At 39.7% G+C, this 22,374-nt stretch overlaps 2 protein-coding genes across 4 annotated transcripts; one reads left to right on the top strand and one right to left on the bottom strand.

The window, feature by feature from the left end:
• Positions 1-309: 309 nt before the first annotated feature.
• On the top strand, positions 310-7,276 carry cnga3a (cyclic nucleotide gated channel subunit alpha 3a). The gene is made up of 9 exons (XM_046391793.1): positions 310-532; positions 2,708-2,832; positions 3,093-3,182; positions 3,800-3,973; positions 4,546-4,605; positions 5,140-5,340; positions 5,454-5,555; positions 5,639-5,745; positions 5,841-7,276. Exons 2-9 carry the CDS (start codon positions 2,732-2,734, stop codon positions 7,235-7,237), a joined length of 2,232 nt encoding a protein of 743 aa, XP_046247749.1. The 5' UTR covers positions 310-532; positions 2,708-2,731; the 3' UTR covers positions 7,238-7,276.
• Positions 7,277-8,309: 1,033 nt separating this feature from the next.
• Positions 8,310-15,936, bottom strand: ube3a (ubiquitin protein ligase E3A). Of its 3 annotated transcripts, XM_046391762.1 has the most exons (11): positions 15,682-15,935; positions 14,508-14,555; positions 13,815-14,116; positions 12,515-13,713; positions 12,277-12,421; positions 11,512-11,717; positions 10,588-10,752; positions 10,010-10,165; positions 9,847-9,920; positions 9,585-9,728; positions 8,310-9,349 (listed from the first exon to the last, which is right to left on the bottom strand). In XM_046391762.1, coding segments are annotated over exons 2-11 (2,514 nt in total). In that variant the 5' UTR covers positions 14,510-14,555; positions 15,682-15,935; the 3' UTR covers positions 8,310-9,228. The 3 variants fall into 3 exon arrangements, 2 of the variants coding, with proteins under 2 accessions (XP_046247718.1, XP_046247719.1); XM_046391763.1 differs by lacking the exons at positions 8,310-9,349; positions 9,585-9,728; positions 9,847-9,920 and adding an exon at positions 10,453-10,500 and having other exon boundaries at positions 10,025-10,165; positions 15,682-15,936; XR_006843604.1 differs by lacking the exons at positions 8,310-9,349; positions 9,585-9,728; positions 9,847-9,920 and having other exon boundaries at positions 10,065-10,165; positions 10,453-10,752; positions 15,682-15,936.
• Between the last annotated feature and the right edge of the window lie 6,438 nt (positions 15,937-22,374).

Raw genomic sequence — 22,374 nt, 5'->3', positions numbered from 1 at the left:
TTAAAAGGAAATAATCGCACTATGGTGGGGATTTTAATAAAGTCTCTCACATTTCCATTGTATGAATCTTATTTTATAAGTAACTCGTAGCTAAAGCTGTCAAACAAATGTAACTGAGTAGAAAGTATCTACCATATTTCCCTCTGAAATGTAGTAACGTGAAAGTATGAAGTAGCCTAAAACGGAAATATTTAAGTACTCAAAAAGTACAGTAGTTGAGTAAATGTACTCGGTTACTTTCTAGCTGTGGTGGACCGTGAAGGCAGCTGCAGTGATGCACGCGTCTCCTCCCCTTATCTGATCTGGGACCTGTCAGCTCGTTCTCTTCATCCAGCAGATCCGCTGCTGCCAATTATGGACAACCGGCATCGATATTTCTGGTGACGCTGAGTTCGGACGAAAGGATCGGAAATATTCCCCTGGAGAGGTTTAACACATTTCTGTTTTGAAGATGGGATTATTCAGAAGCAATCAGAGGGAAACTGCTTGTTCGGTCGGCTTACAAAACTCAGTGTGAAAAGGCTTCAAACAGGTGAGCTGACCGCATTTGCTCTGCCTTCAGGGACAATTTGAATTTTAGATCCTGCAGTAAAAGAAAATACTTAACAGCAGATGTGTCACACGCGGTCTTGTGATTTGGTAAAAAATTGTGATTTTTTATTGCACCACTAGAACTTTCCCACAATGTTCCAATAGACGTTTAGGATGAAAAAATATTTCTATCACAGATTTGACTCTCAGGTATTTTGCAGTTTTCATTCCTTGCACAAATTGTCCAAAAATGTGGATTTACAGCAAACACACACACACACACACACACACTGTAGACTACAGAAACTACACTTGTTGAGCCTTGACAGAGAACACGTTATGTGGATACATGCATGCACATATTGTACAGCAGAACAAGATATTCCAATGCCATATACATCATCATTAACTTAGTATAAGTCTTTAGCAGGCTTCATCATTGTGTTAATAATCAACAAGTGACTTTACATTTATAACTGGATTTAATGAAGATGACAAGTTATGGGGCGGGGGGAATACATTAACAAAAGGGGTGTCTTGATGAATACACAGTAAGTGTCAAGCCTCTCAGTGTGTCATGACACCTGGGTGCAGCTGAGCATCTGATCTGCAGATCCAGAAACAGATCATTGATTTTAATTTTATTACACTGAGAGGACACACAGTTAAACAGTTAAATCAGAGACTGTCTGATTTTGCCCTCAAGTATCGTCATTATATTCAAATACATGAGTCAGGCTCAGGCTTTGTGTGAGATACTGGACATAAAGTCCTTGATGGGAAGCCTTTTTCCAACACAGTGTGCTTTTCTTAACTTGTTCAAATGTTCTGCAATACAACTGCAGTGTTGGATATTTTCATTAGAATGTGATCATCCTAAGGGGATTTTAAATGAATTTTAGTATGATGAAAAAGACTTTCAAATGGCACCTGTGTTCACCACAATGTAGAAGAGATGTGCATTTCAGTATTTTTTATTTTTTAGCATCGGTATCATCACTGTCTAGCCTGTGACTTAAGAATCGGTCGCTTTTTTTCTCCAGAATTTATGATGCCCACAACACAGTAAAATGATGACTGAGAGGGATTATTTTGTATGAGCCAGTAAAATGTATTTTTATTTTTAGGAAAATCCTGCACTTTTAATTGAAGTTGTCATGTCCGAAAGCAAAAAAGTAACAGCAAAACATAAACTACAGAACAGCCTGATTTCTAATAATCTCCCCTCTCTGAGCCGTGCCTTCTAAATACGCATTCTCACGATCAAGAAAACTGATTAGTTAACTCATATTTAGTTTGCAGGCGCCTTTGGCTTTACCGTTCGTCACCCTTGGAGCACTCAGCTTCATGGTGGTTGTCAGTGTGATTTAATTCAGAGGGGGTTGGTTAACTCCCTGGTATTAGCGCTAATCTACATGTGTACACGTGTTACAACCACTGGTGTTCCCCAGAGATCAGTGAGTCATTATTTACCCGTAGATAAAAAGAACATTATTTGATGTTACCCAGCCTCCACCCTCAGCCCCCACCTCCACCCCACCTCCCACACACACACACACACACACACACACACACACACTCTCCAACCCACCTCCAAAACACAGAAAAATGAACCCTCACTTTGCACAGTGTATTTTCTGAACTGTAATAGGGTAGTAAAGTTCTCAAAAACCTGAAATTCACCAGCATCAAAAATCTTTTTTAATGCAGCTCCTGGAGACTTTACAGCAGCATATGTCTGACCTGGCTGTTTCTCCAGACCTGAACCCATACCTAGAACTGAAGAGAGTGCCCTTTGCCATGTACCACATACTGTTGCTGTTGTACCTGTTCTTTAAATGGTTCCCTAATAGACTTAACCTTTTGTATACATGACTGAACATAGCAACTACAGTCTACCTGTAAGCCATAGCTTAGTTATTTAAAAACCCAGCTGATCGTTCACAGAGAGAGGGCGCTGATCCTGTTTAGTGTTAAGGACATAATGAGGATGTATTTTTAGGTGCTACACTCAGACAGACAGCAAAAAGTGGTGTTCAGTAAACATATCAACAGCACAGCTCTCATGGGGGAAATGACTGGTTTATGGTGTATAATCTCTGGCCTATAAAATGTGATGCTGTTGCTGCAATGTTGCAGCCGTAAGCAGTGTTTTCTCTGTGTTTGTGTGCTCCAGGCCAGCAGAGCTGGACACGACAACATGGCAAAAATCTGCAGTGAAAACTCCTTTTTAACCAGACAGCGGTTGTCCACCAACGCGCACGATGAAGAGCTGGCTGTCATTGAAAATGGAGAGAGCAGGTCTGATATCACCGTGAAATTCTTAACATTCAAGTTATGCCCTAAAATTCACTGTCTAAGTGAAGCTTAAAACAAGCTTTTGACTACTTCCCTGCCACACCACTGCCTTTAGTCTTGTTGTAGAAGTGCTTTAACCAGCCACCAACACCAAGTGAAGTCACATTTTCTGTATGTCTGAAAGTTGCCTGGTATAAATTGCATGGCATGATCTTCAGCATGTCACTCTTTATATTTTTTCCCCACCACCTGCTGTCTTCCAGGGCTCACTCCCTCTGTGAAGACAACTCTGAGAGAGCGCTGTCTTCAGAGTCCCACAGAGACTCATTTACAGGTGCTGGGGCTATGGCCAGGTAAACTTCTGTAGTGATAATTTAAAGTTTATAGTTGATATTTACTAGATGTGGAAATTAGCTTACATTTATTCAGGTAGTGCACTACGTTCAATTCTGAGGTGCTCAACTTGAGTATTTTCAGTTTTATTCTACTTTATACTTCTACTTCCACATATTTCAAGGTGAAGAGCAAACTACCTTATACTTTCAATGAAATAAGTGTGTCAATGCCAATAATATCAAATTTCCAATATTTCACAAAATTATAGTTCAGTCTAAAGAATGAATGCAAATATAGAAATTTGACCCTCTGGGGCAGCGCAGCCCTTAGGCTGAGAGCCACTGGACTAATGTACCTAGCTACGTATAATGTAGATAAACTATCAACTCCATCACTAGCTCCATCCATACAATGCTGCTCAAACATCAGTGCATCAGTATGAAAAATCTAACAGTACAATACAACATGTAATGGAGTGTTTTCACATTGCTATACTGACACTTTTACTGAGGGATAGGACCTAAGTACTTCTTCGACCATTGTTATTTCCACTGTCTGTGACTATGACTAATAGTTCATTCCTAGAATAGATGGGTGTCACTTTGTTCTGTTTTACCTCCTGCTAACCGTCTAGGCTCTCTTACTTCTTCTTCATGCTGTGGAACTGGGCGTCTCACAGAGTGAACCCTGAAGCAGAGAGACACGACTCTTTCCTTGAGCGCTTCAGAGGCCCTGAGCTCAAAGACATCTCCAGTCGAGAGAGCAATGCCCAGTCTGTGGGCCACAATGACACGGTCCGTAAGAGAAAGTAAGTACGGGACTGTGTAGCAGAGCTGCAGATGGCCAGGGCATTAGTGCATAACAACTGATTCCTCAGTGTTTTGATGAGTGCATAAAACAAGTCACATAACACATCTTTACCTTCAGTAATGTAATCTACTTCTGAGAGAAACACAATATACAGACAGGATTTAGCCAAGAGAAGGAATCGAATCACATTCTTAGGAAATGTACAAGTATCTGTAAGCTGAAATGTTATGGTAATGCTCTGCTAGTGAAGAAGTAGCTTAAGGTCAAGTGTGGTTTTATATGATGATCGTCAAATTCCAAATTGTATTTGACTGGATTTATGTATGTAACCACACCCGTGCGTCATAAATATAAATATAAATAAAGATACTTTATATATTTTTTAATAATCAAAAAGCTCTAAAGGTTTTTAAAAAGCATCATGTAACAAGAGATAAATTAATAATCAACACAGGGACACAGGTTTAGAACTTGGAACTCATTTCACTGGGTCCTAAAAGTCAAACATTAATATCTGACACTGTCAGGATTCACTGTGTAAAAAATCGTGTCTTTTATTTCTTTTCAAAGTCTTGCCAGTAAGTGGCCACTAGCTACTTACAACATGAATAACTGCAACAACACAGACGAGTGAGTGTATGCATATATGTGTCGGAAAATAGAATCAAAGTAGAAACAGAAAAGAATGAGTCATGAATCATGCTAGACATAGTAGCATTGTGTGTATTGCACAGATGATGTGGTATATTCTAATCTACACTAAATAGCAGATAGATGATGGCATAGTTGATGGCTAGAAGTCCTCATTCCCTGTGTTTCTTCCTGCATTAGAAGCTTAGTAAAGCTTCTGTCCCGTTGTTTACATGAGGGATTTTTTTTTTTTGTTGCAAGTCATGATGTGGGTTATATGATATGAAGCATCCAGGCCATATTCTGAGAGCTGGCATAGATTTTGTACTGGTAAACTGAAAGAGCACATGGAAACTTACATGTGTTATATCGCCATCTCCTGGACAAATGTATGCCCTGCACCAGATCTTCCAACAAAGCCTCTACTCCCAAGCTGTAAAACCTCCACTAGACCCTCCACCCTTTATATAGTCTGGTAGCCCTCTGTCAGCCACCCCATTTAAAAGCATAAAAAACTAAACTTGTGGTCCATAGCAAAAAAGAAGATAAAAAAGAGGAGATCAAAAAAGATGAGAAGAAGGAGGATGAGAAAAAAGATGAAAAGAAAGACGGGGACAAGAAGGAAGAAGAGAAGAAAGATGAGAAGAAAGATGAGAAAAAGGATGAGAAAAAGGATGAAAAGAAAGATGATAAGAAGGATGATAAGAAAGATGATAAAAAGAAAGAGGAACCACCGTAAGTATGACAAGAGTAAGTCAATTGGCAATGAGAAACACGTTTCATGCGTACTGCATGTAAAAAATTCATAAAGTCTTGTGGTAACATCAAGTAATGTTGTGTTGTTTTAGGAAAGAGATTTGGATTATGGATCCTGCTACAGACCAGTACTACAGATGGCTGACTATCATTGCAGGCCCAGTATTTTATAACCTGATGATGATTGTAACAAGGTATTGTGTATTTAGTATATTTTAAAACTTAGCACTCTGTAGGATGGTCACAAAATCTAAAACGTATTCTCTTTGTCTTCTAGAGCCTGTTTCAATGAGCTCCAGGACACATATACAAAACTCTGGATAGTCTTGGACTACACCTCAGACTTTATCTACTATGCTGACACATTTGTCAGATCAAGAACAGGTCGGATTCTTAAAATGACAAAAATTGTATATGTTAACCGATTTGTGTCCACTGTAGTTTTGAATTGGGTTTCTAATTTCATGTTTATCCCTCAGGTTATCTGGAACAAGGCCTGTTGGTGAAAGATGCCAAGAAACTGAGAAATAAATACAGAACAACATCTCAGTTCAAATATGATATGATCTCAATGATACCCACTGATTTGCTGTTTCTAAAATTTGGATATAACAACCCAGAATTCAGATTTAATCGTCTTTGCAAAATCTCGAGGCTTTTTGAGTTCTTCGAGCGGACCGAAACCAGAACCAGTTTTCCAAACATGTTTCGTATCAGCAATCTTGTGCTTTATATCCTTGTTATTATCCACTGGAATGCTTGTATGTTCTTTGCCATTTCAAAAACCATTGGTTTTGGATCTGACACATGGGTATATCCCAACATCAGCCACCCAGAGCATGGTCGCTTGGCCAGAAAATATATCTACTCCCTGTACTGGTCCACACTAACCCTCACCACCATTGGAGAAACACCTCCACCAGTCAGGGATGTTGAGTACCTCTTTGTCATTTCTGACTTCCTCACTGGTGTGCTGATCTTTGCTAGTATTGTTGGTAATGTCGGTGCCATGATCTCCAACATGAACGCCTCTCGTGCTGAGTTTCAGGCGAAGATCGACTCCATAAAGCAGTACATGCAGTTTCGAAAGGTCACCAAAGACCTGGAGGCCAGGGTCATCAAGTGGTTTGACTATCTTTGGACTGAGAAGAAGACCTGTGATGAGAAGGAAGTTTTGAAGAACCTCCCAGACAAACTAAAGGCTGAGATTGCTATCAATGTCCATTTGGATACGCTGAAAAAAGTTCGTATTTTCCAAGATTGTGAAGCCGGTCTGCTGATTGAATTGGTGCTGAAGCTGCAGCCACAAGTGTTCAGTCCTGGAGATTACATTTGTAAGAAGGGGGATATTGGCAGGGAGATGTACATCATCAAGGAGGGGAAGTTAGCTGTGGTGGCTGATGATGGAGTCACTCAATTTGTAGTGCTCAGTGATGGAGCATATTTTGGGGAAATTAGCATCTTGGGTATCAAGGGCAGTAAAGCAGGAAACCGGAGAACCGCCAACATCAGAAGCGTGGGCTACTCTGATCTCTTTGCTCTGTCCAAGGACGACTTGATGGAAGCCCTCACTGAGTATCCAGAGGCTAAGAAAGCTTTAGAGGAGAAGGGGAAAGCCATTCTCATGAAAGACAACCTGATTGACGAGGCAGTTGCCAATGCTGGTGCCGACCCCAAAGAGATGGAGGAGAAGATTGTTAAACTTCAGAGCAACCTGGACGACTTGCAGACCAAGTTCGCAAAGCTCATGGTGGAGGTAACGTCCAGTCAGACGAGGATGAAGCAGAGGGTCACTGAGATGGAGGCTAAAGTGAAATCCATTCGACCAGAGGATCTGTCAGAAGTGGTGGCTGACAAGGACAAAAAGGTGCAGTAAAATGAGAAATGCCAGAGGACTTCACATGAAATTAAGGGATTTTTCATTTAGTGGCACTTTTTAAAGGCCCACGTTTATATCAGTTTATACATGTGTTGATTATTATCATAATGTGTCAAAATGTGTACAGTGTATGCAGCAAATAAATATTTTTGTGTTTATACTATGATCGAAAGCCAATTTCATGATGTCATGAAACTACATGAGTCAAAAGTGTGGGTATTTGCAAAAAAATGGCTGTTCATAGCCTTAGGATAATGGGAAATGTTTTTTCTTTTTTCTGATCAGTGTTTTTCCAGATAAAGTATTGATCTGTCTGATAAAGTATGAACTATGACAGATAACAAAGCAACCGCAACATCCATTTGATATTGTTTGTAAATGTACGAAAATAATTCAAATGCAGTTGTTTGTAAGTTATTATCAGCAGTTATTGTTAATTGCAATGTTGTATGTGCAAAAAACATTAAAATGTTCATATAATATAAACTGTATGTGTCTAGATAGTCATTTGGTATAAAATAAAAAGTTTTAAGATTTTCTCCACAGCACTGAGTAGACTCACTGAGAGTCAGATCAGTAAATGTCAATAAACTTAGGTCTAACCCGGCTTAAAATCTTAAGTATCTCTATAGTGCAAATATTCATGACTAAGTAAGCAAAAATCGAGTAAAAAACAAAAGTTCAACACTCAGATCAAATTAATTCACTTCATGAGGACTCTCATTGTGATTTGATTGGCAGTGACCAAACAACCCACCAAGTGTTCTCCACTATGTTCACTGGTAGCATTGTCTGTAGTTTGGTGCTGCCAGGTAGTTAATGAGAAGGTGAAGGTTTTTCCTTAAAACAGTTGCCTCCTGTGGTTTAAAAAAAACACATAAACAAAACATTGTCTTGAAAGACACTATAAATCTATACTGAACTGAGATCAATACAGTCAACTCATGATTGATCCCTTACACATTTACAGTATGTGATCCATTGCTAAAACCCCCCCCCAATACTAAGCCTAATATAAGAGTTATGTATATCATGCGTTGTTAGTGGAAAGTCCTTCACTGCAGATTAATGACAAATTTGATAAAATTTTTCACCTTTATTCACTTTGCATAATAGTTGATTTACATTAGAGCTTCACATTATCTGCACATTCTTTATATACCTGAGATATTTGGCCAAATTAAGCATTTCATGTGACTCTTTTCTTTATATGGGCATCGCACATTTGGAAATTGCACTCAGTGCAATCAGAAACACTTAATGGCAAATAAACCAAGGGAAGAGAAATACTTCACTTCAGAATGTGAAAATCTGAACTGACCAGTGAGCAAGTACTTTTTACGACTATGCTAGCAATTGAAATTATCTGGTCAGGGTCTCTGCTTGATGACACACAGTGTTCAACTTCTAAGTAATAAAACAGGCACAAAAGAGAAATAGCTTAAAATAACCTTCAGGTTAGTGTTGAGTTTGCTCTCACACAGGGTTAGCAGCATTACAGAGAAAAAGGCTTCACCTCGGTATACTACAATGACAGTCGTAACCAGGAAGCACCATTATGCTCTGTCCACTGTGGGAAGAGAGCCCGAGGACAGAATACTGCTATACCATATGGAACTAAAAAAAACATGAAAAATTCAAACTAGGTCAATAAATATACTGTATGTGCTGGCATTCACTAAACCGCTGTGTATAAGTGCACTTTCACAGTTTCACAAATCAAATACTGTTTGTGTTTGCCCAGAAACAAAAACACACAAAATGATGGAAGTGCCATGGTAAACTCTTTGGGTAATCTAATGCACCGTATATGAAAGTAGCTCTCAGAGGAGGACAGACCTCAGAGTGAAAGGCCGTCAGTGGAGTGTGACCGGTAAGGGCTGATTAGGCACAGGGTTATTGCAGCATTTTGTTGTATGTCATTTCCCTTTGTATTTCTGTGAAACTCCCTGTTAAAATAGAGTCAAAAAACTTTCTTTGTGGATCTGTCACAGCATCCCAAATCCTTTGGCATAAGTGATGGCCTTGAGGAGTCGTTCTCTCAGTTTTTCCTTAGAGGAGTACTCTGGGAGCAGCAGTGCATTGAAGCAGGTGTGGGAGGTTGGCAACCTGAAATAAAGGATGACAAGTAAAGAAACACGGCTGGGCCTGGCACCATCAACACCACATTTTAAAACTTTTGAGCGACACAAGGGAAACAAACAACAGAAGTAACTGGTATATTTTTACATATGCTGGATGGTAAAATACAGAAATGATGCTCTGTTTGAATCTGCTCTCTCTTAAAATCTATTTTGCCTGAAAATATCTGAATGAAACCCCAAACAAACGGACTTTTCCGTACCTGTCTGTGTCTGAGCCGTTCTTTGCGATGATCATCTTTAATTTGCCGAGCCCGCCGACTGGTGCTCTGTCTGTCCCTGTGGTAAACTGAAGAAACAACCGCTTCTGCTCCTCTCCAAATGAGTGGACTGTTTCCCAGAAATCTCTGTGTGCAGAAAATAAATGACAACTTTAAACAGCATCCACCTGACAGATAAAACCAGCCTCCATTCTGTAATGTGAGCTGCTGCTTGACGTGGAGAAGGCAGGTAAATCAGACTTACTTGATGATTTGGCTGTCTTTGCTATAACCTCCATCGTATTCCGTTGTCTTTTCAAGTGCTTCAAAGTCAAGTTTCTGTGAAATCCCAAGAGATTAGTCTGTGAGCCGTAAAACACTGGTTACAGTAACGCAATAAAAATCTGAACCACGATTTGCTTCCTCACCCTGCTTCCACATATAAGCAGCTCTACTTCCTCAGGTCTAAACAAATACTTCAGCGGGGACTCATTTGTGACCATTAGGAAACCTTTTTTGAAGGCTTTGAATTGTCTCTCCACACTCTTGTTCAGTATGTAGTCAGTATACAGGTCAATAAACTCCTGTGAATTATAGATGAGATAAACAAAAACACCAGTTAAATGTACAGCAGGGCAATTTCTCATTATTTATATTCTGTCATAATTGCTGCATAACTGCAGTAAAGTGAATGTGAACCTTTGACCAACAGAAGAAAAGGTGTGAGGTGTATAGTTCAATCAGTGAAAAAGAGGAACAAGAAATATGCATGTTACTGATTCTAATAATGTTGCTTGAATCACGTCAGACTTTTTAATTTGGTAAGGTGAAATATTTAAACTCTTATCAAGCCCCTGTCTAATGTACCAACCTCAAATCAATGTCCTTCCATCATGATAAAGTTACAACAGCTTTTTAACTGAGGACAAAAATATAAATGAACAATAATCATTTTTCACACAGAACACTGTTGAGGTCTTAACATAAAGGATTTCAGACATTTCACCTGTCTATTCTCCTGAGTAACAGGGATCTGCTCTCCCTGCTCCTTTAAGTCATATAAGACCGGGCTTCCAAAGAGGTCTGTGTGTGATATCTGGAAGGTGAGCGCCATGTCTTCCTCTACATTACCGGTATATTCAAGCAACTGCTTCAGACTCTGGTAGAGATCCTGCAAGAAGAAAGGAAAAAACATCTGCTGTTAAAGGAGTTTTTGGAGCCTTTGTGAAATATACTTTATTGTTTTTGTGTCAGGAGTTAGCTAAGGACGCTGACACCACTCTCCTGTCTGTATGTTTGATATGATAGTTACAGCCAGATGACAGTTAGCTTCGCAGACAAACTGAAAACAGCTAGCCTAGTGCTGTCCAGCCAACACCGCTAAAACTCACTGGTGCTTCACATCTCCTTTTATTGATCTGCGCAAAGATCAGAGGAAAGAAACTGCTACAGTTTTATGGGGATTTTGGGCTCCAAGTATGTGTTTGCCTTGTCAGTGACTTCTCAGTGTCCACCAGTTTTCTGGCACTTGCTTGCCATGGTCTTGTGCATCCAGTCTTTGTGCTAATCTAACAGTCTCTTGATCTAAGGTTCACCTTTACTGTATATGTATATATATTTACTGTAATATGAGTTTTATTTATCTTCTAACTCTCAGCAAGAAAGCAAACAAGCATGTTTCTTATAATGTTGAACAGTTCCTTTTAGTGCTTCAGTTGGCTGCATGCAAAAATCTGGTAAAATATTTGCCTTTATGCCTGTTATTTCTTCCCAGCAACTCCAAAAACTGTGCAAAACCGCAATTTTTGTTGATTGACTATATACATCTTGAACGAAGGGCAAATCAATTCTGTATTTCCAAAACCTTTGGAAATACAGAACTGATGTATTGTCTTCCACTCTTGATTGACTTTTCAGAAAGTTAATGTACCGGATGTGAGTCTGAAAGGTCCAAGAAGGTCCCTTTCTTGCCCAGGAGTTTCCTGTAGACAACCATGGGAAAATGTACGTCCAGGATACAGTTGTTGTAAATGGCAAGACCCAGGACGAGTCCAACGAGAGTGTACTGTGCTTCATTCTCCAGGGAGGATGAATTGAACCAAAACAGTTTTGTCTCGTCATCATAGGTGAACATTCCTGCTCAGACAGTCAAACAGAAAGAGAGAAACACACGAAATGAAAAAGTTAAATATGTCAAGGAGTAGTTAAACATTTTGTGAAATACACTTATTTGCTTTCTTGCCAAGAATAAACTGGAAAAACTGATAGTGATTCTTCTGTCTGAACAATAATTTTGAAGCTATGGCTTAGCTTACCACTAAGACTGGAAACTGTAGAATGTATAAAAGCACCTCTCAAGCTCACTAATATCTTGTTGCTTTAATCTATTAAGAAACATTTCCTGGAGTTTGGCCTTTAGGTTGCCAGGCAACAAGCTGAAACCAGGAAGTCGCTGTGAAAGTCCGATGTTTGTATGATTTCAACAATCCAGATATAACATGTTAATTAGTGAGTTTTAAAGGTGCTTGTAGGTGACTTTTACTTTTTTCAGAGCTAGGCTAGCTGCTTCCTTATGTACAATCACAATGTGACGCTAAGCTATATGAGAGTGGGATCAGTTTTCTCCCAAAATCTCCAACTATTACATTAATATTATATGAAACAGGGGTGGATGGGATGTGATTTTGTGTCTCACCTATGTCGGGATTGAAAATTTCCTCCAAGACCAACTGAAAGAACTCCTTTGAAACCCCTCCCTCATCTACACCTTGTTCCCCCTCAAACTCCACAAACAGCTGCTTCTTCAGGTCAGATGGGTTCTCCATGGAGATCATCTCCAGCTGCAACACAGTGACAAACACAACAGGACTGAGCCTCAATGTTGCATCCCACACACATGCAGCAGTAACTCACTGTATCATGATGTAACTCACTCGTACGAGGGCGTCATCGATGATGTGATCTCTGCGTACTCTGAGCTTGAGATAAGGGTTGGGCTCCTGACCCTGGACCATGCTATAGAGGGCTGTGAGGCGCCGCTCACTGTACATCCTGATTCTGTTGTCGTAGTAAAGGCCTTGGTTCTTGGTGATGACACTGAGGATGAAAGGGCAGCTCTGGAAAGAAAACTTGGTTTCAGCATTAACCTTAAAGAAGGTGAAGTCCTTGTCCATCTCCAGCACTTCATTCAGTGACTCGTTAATAAAATCTTCAAAGGGGATGAGAGGTTTTATGCTATCTATAGGTCTAACACTCAGTTCCTTCTCCAGAGGATCAACTCGGGGACCCTTCTTATAGAGCTGCTCCTCACCTAGCAGCTCATGCAGGGTGAGCTCATCTGACTCCTCATCGTCCTCGTCGTCCTCACTGTGCCCAACATCCACATCACCACCCTGAATACTTGCGTAGAAGACAACTTTTAAACACTGGGTGGCAGCCACCACTGTCTCATCATCATTTACCAGATTTTCGCTGTCATATTCATTGCTGACAACTGTAAAAGTGATGAGCTGCTGGAAGGTCTCCATCATACGGCGGATGTGTGGGAGGCCATACATGGACCACAGCTTTGACAGCCTGGCGAGCGCAGTCACTGGCAGTTTGCACATCGCTTTGCAGAACTGCGGCAATGCCACTTCCAGGTACTCTGGGCTGTGGAGGTTACTGTTCTCCATCATGATGATGAAGATATTCAGGTAATCTGGGTTTGTTTCATATACATCAAGGTATTCCAGGTCAAGTTCCACATTTGGAGTGAGGAAAATTAGCGCATTTACGAGGGCCGCTTCCACCTGATCGATGGCTAGAAGTCTGTCATAGACTCTCCTCACCGAGCAGATGTCCACAGTAACCTCACAAGGGTCGAACATTTCATTAGGACCTCCGTCTGGTAAAGCAGCTACAGAAGAAGCACCCATCTGGTCTGAAGTTTGCTCACTCTGTTTCTCATGCTTGCCCACATCTGAGTCAAGAGGTTCACTAGTGGTGGGTTCATCCCTCCTGAAGCTCTTCATCAGCGCCTCTGTGCTGGAGAAAACCCTGCCGATGACATGCACGAGAGCTGAGTAGTCGCCTTCCTCCTCGCAGAAACTCAGGATCATACATACAGTGTTCTCTGTGAGGTAATGAACATCTGGACCAAAACAGCAAAAGAAAGAATTATTATTATTGTTGTTATTAATAATAATAATGATAAGAAGAAGAAGAAGAAGAATCATTACTGTTTTACAGTACCTGAGAAGTCCTCTTTTTGGGTAAAGTAGTCCGCATCACTCATCTTGTTGTCCAGGTGAGTGTTTTCGTTGGCACTGGAGTCTGAACGTGAGGTGTCAGATTGTTTCTTGGAAGGGTGAAGATTGCAGAGTTTGGCATTAATCTTAAACAGCTCAAGTGCTTTGGCAGCTGCTGAATTGTTATCCAAAGGTTGAAAAGCACAACATGATGCGCAAAACTCATTTGTGCAGTCGCCATTTCCACAGCCTTCGGTTAACTGCCGAAAGTAGCGCTCAATTAGATGTTTTGCAGCCGCTCTGTTCCTGCGTAAGATATTTAAACAGGAAGTGAGACTCATGATTCAAAGTTGTCATCTGTGCTTAGAAAAATGCAGCATAAACATATTCATTTCATTTTTTCCTGTTCTTGAAAGGTGCTATGTGAATAAACTTTAATATTATTTTAATCTTGCAATGAAAATAGTAAAACGCGTCAAATTAATTTTGCTCCCCGACAGAGCTGCATATTGAACAAGCACTTTCACACGGTTTTGTTTTAAAAAGTTCAGACATAATGACACAGATGGAAATCATAGATAGAGAACATCAAAGGCTGCAACTCTTCAGTTAGAACTATTAGTTGAACAAATTGCATGTATATTAGTTTAGCTGCTAGTCTAACTAGTTTAGTGCATGTCCACACAGAGTGACTTACATTCAGCTGGATTCAGGTATCCTCCTGCAGGCCCAACTTTACAGTACTCTGAAAGAAACGTTCAGCAGTAAATTACATTTTCACTTATCCTCTTATGAATGGACGGCCTGTGTTGAGAGGCTGTGACTCTGATCTATTTCATATTCATTTTGTTATTCTGAAGGGGTGTCTGTGCCTCAGGTACAATGCTACACCAGCTGTTCAAGCCGTCGTGCGTTAAAGCCAAGGCAAGTTGTGCGAGAGATTACCCAGCAGGAGGCGAGAGCGCATATGCACTCAGTTCAGCCACCTGTTCAGGCTGTTATTCGTAATTCGGGGTGCATTGACAAATATTGTGCGCCTAAGCCCTTCATTCAGTGGCTGCATCATCACCACACTGCAAATGTGTTAAGATATTAAGTGAAGTTTTTTTTCCATAAGATGAAATACAAGATTTAGGCCAACAATTCTGTACTGACCCTTAGAAATAACTAATGAACTTAGCGCTGCTGTGTCACGCCCAAATTCTCCATTTGGAGATCGAACCTGACTTTCCTGCTGCCGTGTGACGGCAATAATAATTAATAATAATTAATTATAGATGGATGTGCACAGACTAAGCGAAGTGAAACAGGCAAAATGTAACTTTTTGTAATTTTGGACAGATTTCTGTGTGTGCGCGCCCCCGCCACCTAAAGCCACGCATATCAGGGCTTTAATGCTCATCTCGCAGCTGTAATATGGTAGTGAAGCCTCACGTACAGCTGCTGTCCTGGGTGCGGGCTTATGGCTACGGCACTCTACATAAGTTAAGTTAAGGTGTGATTTTGTGTTTGAAAGCGGTTGTATCACGCTAATAATAACAACAATAATGTTCGGATGAGTTCTCCTCTTCACGGTGCATACAAGTCGAAAAACAAGACACAAAAAGTCTTGTTCACCGTCGTGTTGAAGCTGATTAAATTACATGTCTTCGCTAGAAGACCAACATGATTTTGCAAAAACAGCTGACAGCTGACCGTGACGAGCTGTCACACGGCGCCGATACATTCGTTTAAGGCGACTTCTTGTGCTTTTCTAATTTTACTCCTTCGGGCTGGCTAATTATCAAATTCATAAACAAGCTAAGGGACAGAACACAACGCGAAACAACGTTAAATTCAGTGTCACGGCTCGGCCAGCCTCATGTACTAACCTGTGATTTGAGCAGGTCTGTCTGTCAGTGACAGTGCAAAAAAAGATCTAATGTCTGTCAGCGTGAGAGCCGCTGCTGTGGCGACATTCAGTCCGCTTCGTTTAAAACGTCTTCAGTTTATTCAACGACACGTAGCCTAAATAATCTTCAAGTGTGACGACGTTAGGAAGCCCTAATGTTTTTAGTCCGTAAGTCAAAGCTAAATATCCTCTCCTACCATCTTGTAAACAAGAGCGCGATATATCCCGGCATGCAGCGCGAGGCTGTCAAAAATCAAACCCTCCTCCCGCCTCCGCCACGACTCACAGAAATGTTTTTAACGAATTAAAGACAATAGTCCTGTAAAATAAATTAAAATGTATGTACATGAAACATTTAGGGTATGCTTATGTTTACAGATAAATAATATAAGATAAAAATAAGATAGAATAAGAATATGACTGTAAACAAAAAGATACATCACATGTAAGAATTTTAAAGTGATTCAGTTATCGTACGAGTTTATCTTCATAATAAGTTTTGCTGTAAAAATACAAGAGTTAATCAACGCGATGTATTTCAAATCAATGATAATAATAATTAATATTATTATTTAAAAATATAATTAAGATTATTATCAAACCTTAATAAATTAATATTATTTGACTGACATGAATTACTATATGCTGCGGTGATTTTGTGAGTTTGTTGTTGGTGTATACAGTTTGTGTGTAAAATCTTTATCTGAACTCGTAACTGCCAAACAAATGTAGCTTTTCTCCTGCAATGCGGTATTACGGTATAAAGTAAGGCAAAATTGAAATACTCAAGTAAATAAAACGTGTCAAAATTTTAATGTACAATTTTAATGTACAATATGATACAATATGACACTCAAGTTTGACCACTGCCTGTGTGCACAGGTAGCCATAATTCATTCACAACCAATGGCTATTTTTTCATTATCTTTTGTAATTTGTGAAAAAAATGTCTCATTGTGTCATAGTTCTGCTACTAAATTCAATAAATCCTTAACATATTACTCCATTGATTAGTTCCTGTCTCTGACTGCTGTATGCTGAACAGAGATCATGAGCAGAGTTGTTTATTTTCTAAATTTGTTATATACATTAAGTATCATAACTTAATACATATGTATATAAACTGTACTTACCTGCAAAGAGAACTTGTGGATGTTACTGTGTTGGCAGAGGCCAAGACACAGCACAATCTCTAAATCATATTCATAAACTATAAATCAAACCTGACGCGTATAGCAGGTAGTCAAACCCCTGTCAAGTCATTCTGCAACAGGGCCCTGTAAATTATGCATTATCTAATCCGTGTGCATTGCTCTCATGGTACTGAGGAGATGTTTGTTATTCTGTCAGCATCTGAGTGGGAGATGCAGCTTTACACCTGGTGTGACATTTGGTTTGTGTACCTGTCAGCACTTTGTGTCACCTGCAGGTAAAAGTGAAGTAAATACAGGCTTTTTACGTGGTAAAAGAGAAGAGAAATACCAGTTCCACATTCCTACAGTAACTGAGAGCATTCATAAGTTATTAAGAGCATTTTCTAGAAACCAGTCAGTCTTCTTCTCACATTTATTATGTGCTTCAATTAACCGTATGACTGAATGAAGGAGATTTCAGATAAATATGGCTTGTTGACTAAAAGGTTTTCATGACATGCACAGCATTAATTATCATTCCTTTGTCTCTCTTAAGCCTATAGATTTGACACCACTATTGTGCATGTCTGCAGTAACCCACATGAACGCTAGGAGTCACTGTAAGCACACATAGAATCAGGCGTGCAGATCAGGGACAAGTCGATTTCTTTCTTTCTATTAGATTATTTAATTCACATTATAAACAGACACATTGTGTTGTTAAAATAATTACCTTCTCACAGTTTATCTGGAGTATTGGATCCCCCTAACTTTTTGACTTGTGACCCCTCATCACATCATTGCAGCTTGTATTAAGTCTACAACCTGTGATTGATGTATTCCTAAGAGCAAAAAACAGTTGTGTTCACATGTACAAATATATATATATATATAGACGTCAACATCAGTGAGACTTATATAATCAAACCTGATGAAACAGTTTAAAAACAATTTGCAGATTGCCACACGAGGACTCAAAGTGAGTATGCTACCTTTAAAAGAAATGTTTCGACAGCAGTTTTGAATTGTGTGATGGAGTCCAGTTGACGGATGAGGAGGGGAAAAGAGTTCCAGAGTCTGGAAGCCATTTGTGAGAAGGCCCCCGGCACCCATTGCACTGAGATTAAAGTGGAAGGTTTTAAAGATAGTTAGGTGCAATGTTATGGAGATCTTTGAATATAAGCACAAGAATTTTAAAGGTGTAACACAGGAAGCCAGCGGAGTTGAATGAGCAGGGGTGTGACACGAGTGGCAGATTTCAAATGTGTAATGATTTTGGTGACAGAATTCTGGATGCGCTGGAGTCGAAAAAGGACTTTTTTGGGAATATCAGACAATATGGTGTTGTTGTAGTCGATGTGGGATATAACCAGCATATTAATCAAAACTTATAAACTAACATCATAATTTAAACAAGCTGCTCAACTAGTACTTCTGCTTATGATACAAAGCAAACCTTTCCAATAATACTTTGGCAGTTTTACTTCAAGCAGGACTGAAAACAAAGCGACAGTAGCAAGCAATGAATCTACAGAGAATAATCACCTGAATCTGCAGCTCCTCTTGCCTTTACTGAACTTGGTAAATGTGGAAAATATTTTGGAGCTTTTGGATCTGGAAGTAAAACTCCACTGCTGCTTGGAACAGCACGAAACTCTCCAGTATATTGCAGTTTATTGCTTAGCTTCCATGCAGAGTGCCATCTACTGTTAGTAATACGCTATGGATACAAGACTTAAGGTAAGTAGCTCATACAACCCCATTTCCAAAAAACGCAAATTATATCTTTAAGAGATGTCTGTATTCATTCCCTCAATCACATCTGCAACTCCATTACTCTACACTATAGCCTGAGCTTTACACTCCAGAGCAGGCTTTCTGCTCAAGTTGTATTATATTTGATGATACGAATGGAGAAAATTAAGGGTTTAGCTGCCAGTGATTCAGGTAAAGTTCTAACATTAGCCGATAATACTAGTCATTGCTTTCTAAATGTATGATAATCTATGGTTATATCATTCCCTCCCAGCCATCTGATATGGATTAAGAGTGCCTAAAACTGACATCATCATGGCAAGTCTCTTTCCCAGGAACATATCAATTAACCTCAGTTGTACTGCTGGCAGTTCAGGAATGTAACTGCAGGGTGTTACAGAGTTCAGGAGAGGACACTGAAGGTTGCATGTAGGACACATCTGTGGAGAGTAGGATTATTTTATCACGGTTCTTAAGTGATTCCTGGAAGAGTGCCATAGCTTACAGCGAGCAGAGACAAGGGTCACTCAGGCAATCAAGACACAGTGGATGTCTCGTGTGATCAGGAGACATGAACGTCTCTGATCAGCCGTCCTACCTCTGGCTCACAATATGAGCTCATAAACTCACAGGATTTTCAATACCTCAGCAGAATATGAACATTAATGACATCACAACAAGCAGGCAAATGGTTGATTGAAGTGTTTATGTGGCAAAAACAATGAATAAGCTTTTATCTCTGTACATGATATATATATATATATATATATATATATATATATATATACATACATATACATATATTCACACTGTTTTCACACTGTTTTCACACTGTTTTCACTGCTGTTTCATACATGTTCCTGTTATTTCTATTGCTGTTGAGTCTGATTGATGCATATTTTTAGCCATACTTACTGAGTGGCTCTAGTGATAGTGATGACCGTGAATGGTTCAGACTGAAATATCTTGGATTACCATTAAATTTTGTGCAGATGTCTATAGTCCCCAGATGATGACTTTAAAGAGTAGATGACTTGACGACATTTCGTTTTCACTCATCCAGGAGGGCGTCTATACATCTACCACGTGATTCCCAGGAGGATGAATCCTGCTGACTTTTCATCTCACACCACCACAAGGATCACATTGAAAAGTCTCTCTTAGACCAAACACTGATAAAACTAATGACACTCCCATCAGCTTCACCCTCACTCTGGATTTAGTGTTAATTAGCAAATGTTAGCATGCTAACAAGCCAATCTAAAATGGTAACCCTGGCAAACATGACACCACATACACATCAGCAGGTTAGCATGGCCACTGAGAGAATGTTAGCATGCTAACATTTTAGCATGTGGCTGAGAGACTCTCATTCTTGCTACCATCCAAATTCTAACAAAGCAAACAAAGACTTACACTGGCTATTAGACTATTTTATTCCATATCGAATATAAAATTTTTGCTAATAACTTAAAGCATTAAATTGACTTGCTTGACTTGTTTTCAGCCATGCTTTGTAACCTTCTTATGTATTGTACTGTGGATATACTGAATTCTATGAAAACAGTCAAGAGTAAATTTACATCCATGGAAATCATGTTTGTTACTAACTTCCAGTGGTTTAACTTCTCACTTTGCTGCTGTGATGTACAGGTGTACTCTGTGACATTGTCACATCATCTCCTGAACTGACAACAGAGGGCAGTGAAACACTTTTCTTTCTGCCAGGTGTTAAGTGTTTAAATTATCATGTAGATACAACAACACCAATAATAATAATAATACTAACAATAATAATAATAATAATAATCATAGTGACAGTGTCTGTCCCTGCTGTTTCTGTGGGAAGTTAGTCTGAAAAAGAACAATAATGCTTTGGCTAAACCACTCCTACGTGGAGGTGCAGAATGGAGTCTTACAATGCCTCCACCAACTGGAAGACAGATGGCCCTGGCTTGCAAAAAACCTTCATTTGTTACTTGGAATCAAAAGTGATGCGGCGCTATCTCCACTGGTGTAAATGAACGAGTTCTCATGTCTTCTCAGCAAAACTCTATGCCGAGGCTCTTTAAAACATAAACAGTTCCCATAATCCAGCTCTCTGATGGCTTCATTGGACCAGATTATATATGAGGCAGTTTAGGAAATTGAAAATGTCCTGATTTAAGCTTGTTAAAACAGTGGGTCATGAAGCGGGTCAAGGCGACTTTAATGACCGGAATCAATGAAGCTCCTCTATGATAAAATGCAAATCAAACTCCATTAGCTTCAGCAGAATTACTCTCATGTCTGTCTGCAGACTGCAGGTAATCAAAAAAGTCATTAAAGAAAATGAAAGAAGACTAGAGGAGACTGTGAGGAATTCTTCATTTCCACAGATGAGCCGGAGAGGAGCAGCAGAGAGACTTCAATTATATTATCAATCTTTTACGTGAATTTCCATAACACAATATGTGACTCGTGTGATAAATATCCATTTATTGCATGTGTGTGCATGTGCGTCTAATGCCACTGAGAGCAGATAAATTACAAAAATGTTGTGCAGCGACTAAAACTTTGCACAGTGGCACAAAAGCTCCACACTTACACATGCAGAAAAAAACAGCTGATCAATGTGGCTGGTTTACACTTGGGCTTTGAAAGAGATGGAGAGAGCAGCACTACGAGGGTAGAGGAGTCATCATTATCTGTTTCAGACGCGGAACCTGCTTTTGCAAAGTGCAGTAGCGGTCAGTAATTTGGCCGTTTCGTTGCAGCATCAGCAGAGACTTGTCTGTCCCTTTTCCCTTATTGTGTCTTCAAAGAAACATTAATAATGCTCCCCTCCTTGGCAAGCTATCGCAGATGTTATGCACACCATGTGAAGACGAACTGCTGCAACTCCAGGCCAAAGATCATCCATCTTCTGAAGGGCTCTATCACACCTTTCTACAGACGTGTGAACGGATGGGAACAGAGAAACTGAGTGCTGGATTTATGCAGATATGCTGTATACCTTTGAGACATCAAACCATTAGCCTCCTTCAGAAACTGCAGCCAGAGCCTTATCAAAAAGCGAATGGACCAAGTGAGGTGAAAAGTCAAGTTATGTTTATGTATGTCAAGTCAATAGTACTGTCGGATTTTACTGAAGTGCCTTTCAGCGTCATGAAAAGTTACATTTTTAGTATGTGTGGTGGATCCTGTGGGAATAAAACCTCTAACTCTGGGACTGCTTCTGTCAGGATTTACCGACTGGGCTACACACAACTGTAATACTGACTTTGAAACTTATTTGAAGGTGTCTTTCCCTTTTCCTCTGTTGGGAAAGCCTGTATGTACAGACTTAAAACATTTACGTTGGAGTTCAAGCACAGGAGCCTTGTCCCAGCTGACTACGTGCAAGAGGCATAACTCATAAAGTCAACAAACTTAGGCTTCTCTTTAATATTTTATACTGCATCTGTTTCAAAGTTAGCTACCATTAGCTAGTGATTATGTCAGACCAAGGTGTGCAGGAGCAGAAGTCCTGGCTGCACTCCACTGAGCACAAGCGTGTGTGACTTACGAATTTAACTTTTCACAGAGGACATTTTGACATGTCATAGAACGCTGGGACAGAAGGGCGCCATTTTTCAGTATTATTAGTAACACCTGTGCTTTTGTATGACAAGTCAAAGGTGGGGCCTAATATGTTGCAGAAAAGCACAAAGAATCAGAATTACGACACAAATAATCTTATATTCATAATATCACATTATATTATATTAATCATTAATACTGCAGTATGACAGACTCTTAAGGCT

This window comes from Scatophagus argus, chromosome 6, assembly GCF_020382885.2.
Source record: "Scatophagus argus isolate fScaArg1 chromosome 6, fScaArg1.pri, whole genome shotgun sequence".
NCBI classification, from domain to species: Eukaryota; Metazoa; Chordata; class Actinopteri; family Scatophagidae; genus Scatophagus; species Scatophagus argus.
The sequence above is the reverse complement of the archived record's forward strand: the minus strand, read 5'-3'. Positions and strand labels throughout refer to the sequence as shown.

What these genes read in the sequence shown, in the direction of transcription:
- cnga3a (XM_046391793.1), top strand. Translation starts at nt 2,732, where the DNA reads ATGGCAAAAATCTGCAGTGAAAACTCCTTTTTAACCAGACAGCGGTTG. An exon ending in ATTGAAAATGGAGAGAGCAG is followed by an intron (nt 2,833 to 3,092) that starts GTCTGATATCAC and finishes GCTGTCTTCCAG; the next exon opens with GGCTCACTCCCTCTGTGAAG. An exon ending in CTGATGATGATTGTAACAAG is followed by an intron (nt 5,556 to 5,638) that starts GTATTGTGTATT and finishes TTTGTCTTCTAG; the next exon opens with AGCCTGTTTCAATGAGCTCC.
- ube3a (XM_046391762.1), bottom strand. An exon ending in CCAAAAAGAGGACTTCTCAG is followed by an intron (nt 13,714 to 13,814) that starts GTACTGTAAAAC and finishes GTTTTGGTCCAG; the next exon opens with ATGTTCATTACCTCACAGAG. An exon ending in AAAGACAGCCAAATCATCAA is followed by an intron (nt 9,729 to 9,846) that starts GTAAGTCTGATT and finishes TTCTGCACACAG; the next exon opens with AGATTTCTGGGAAACAGTCC.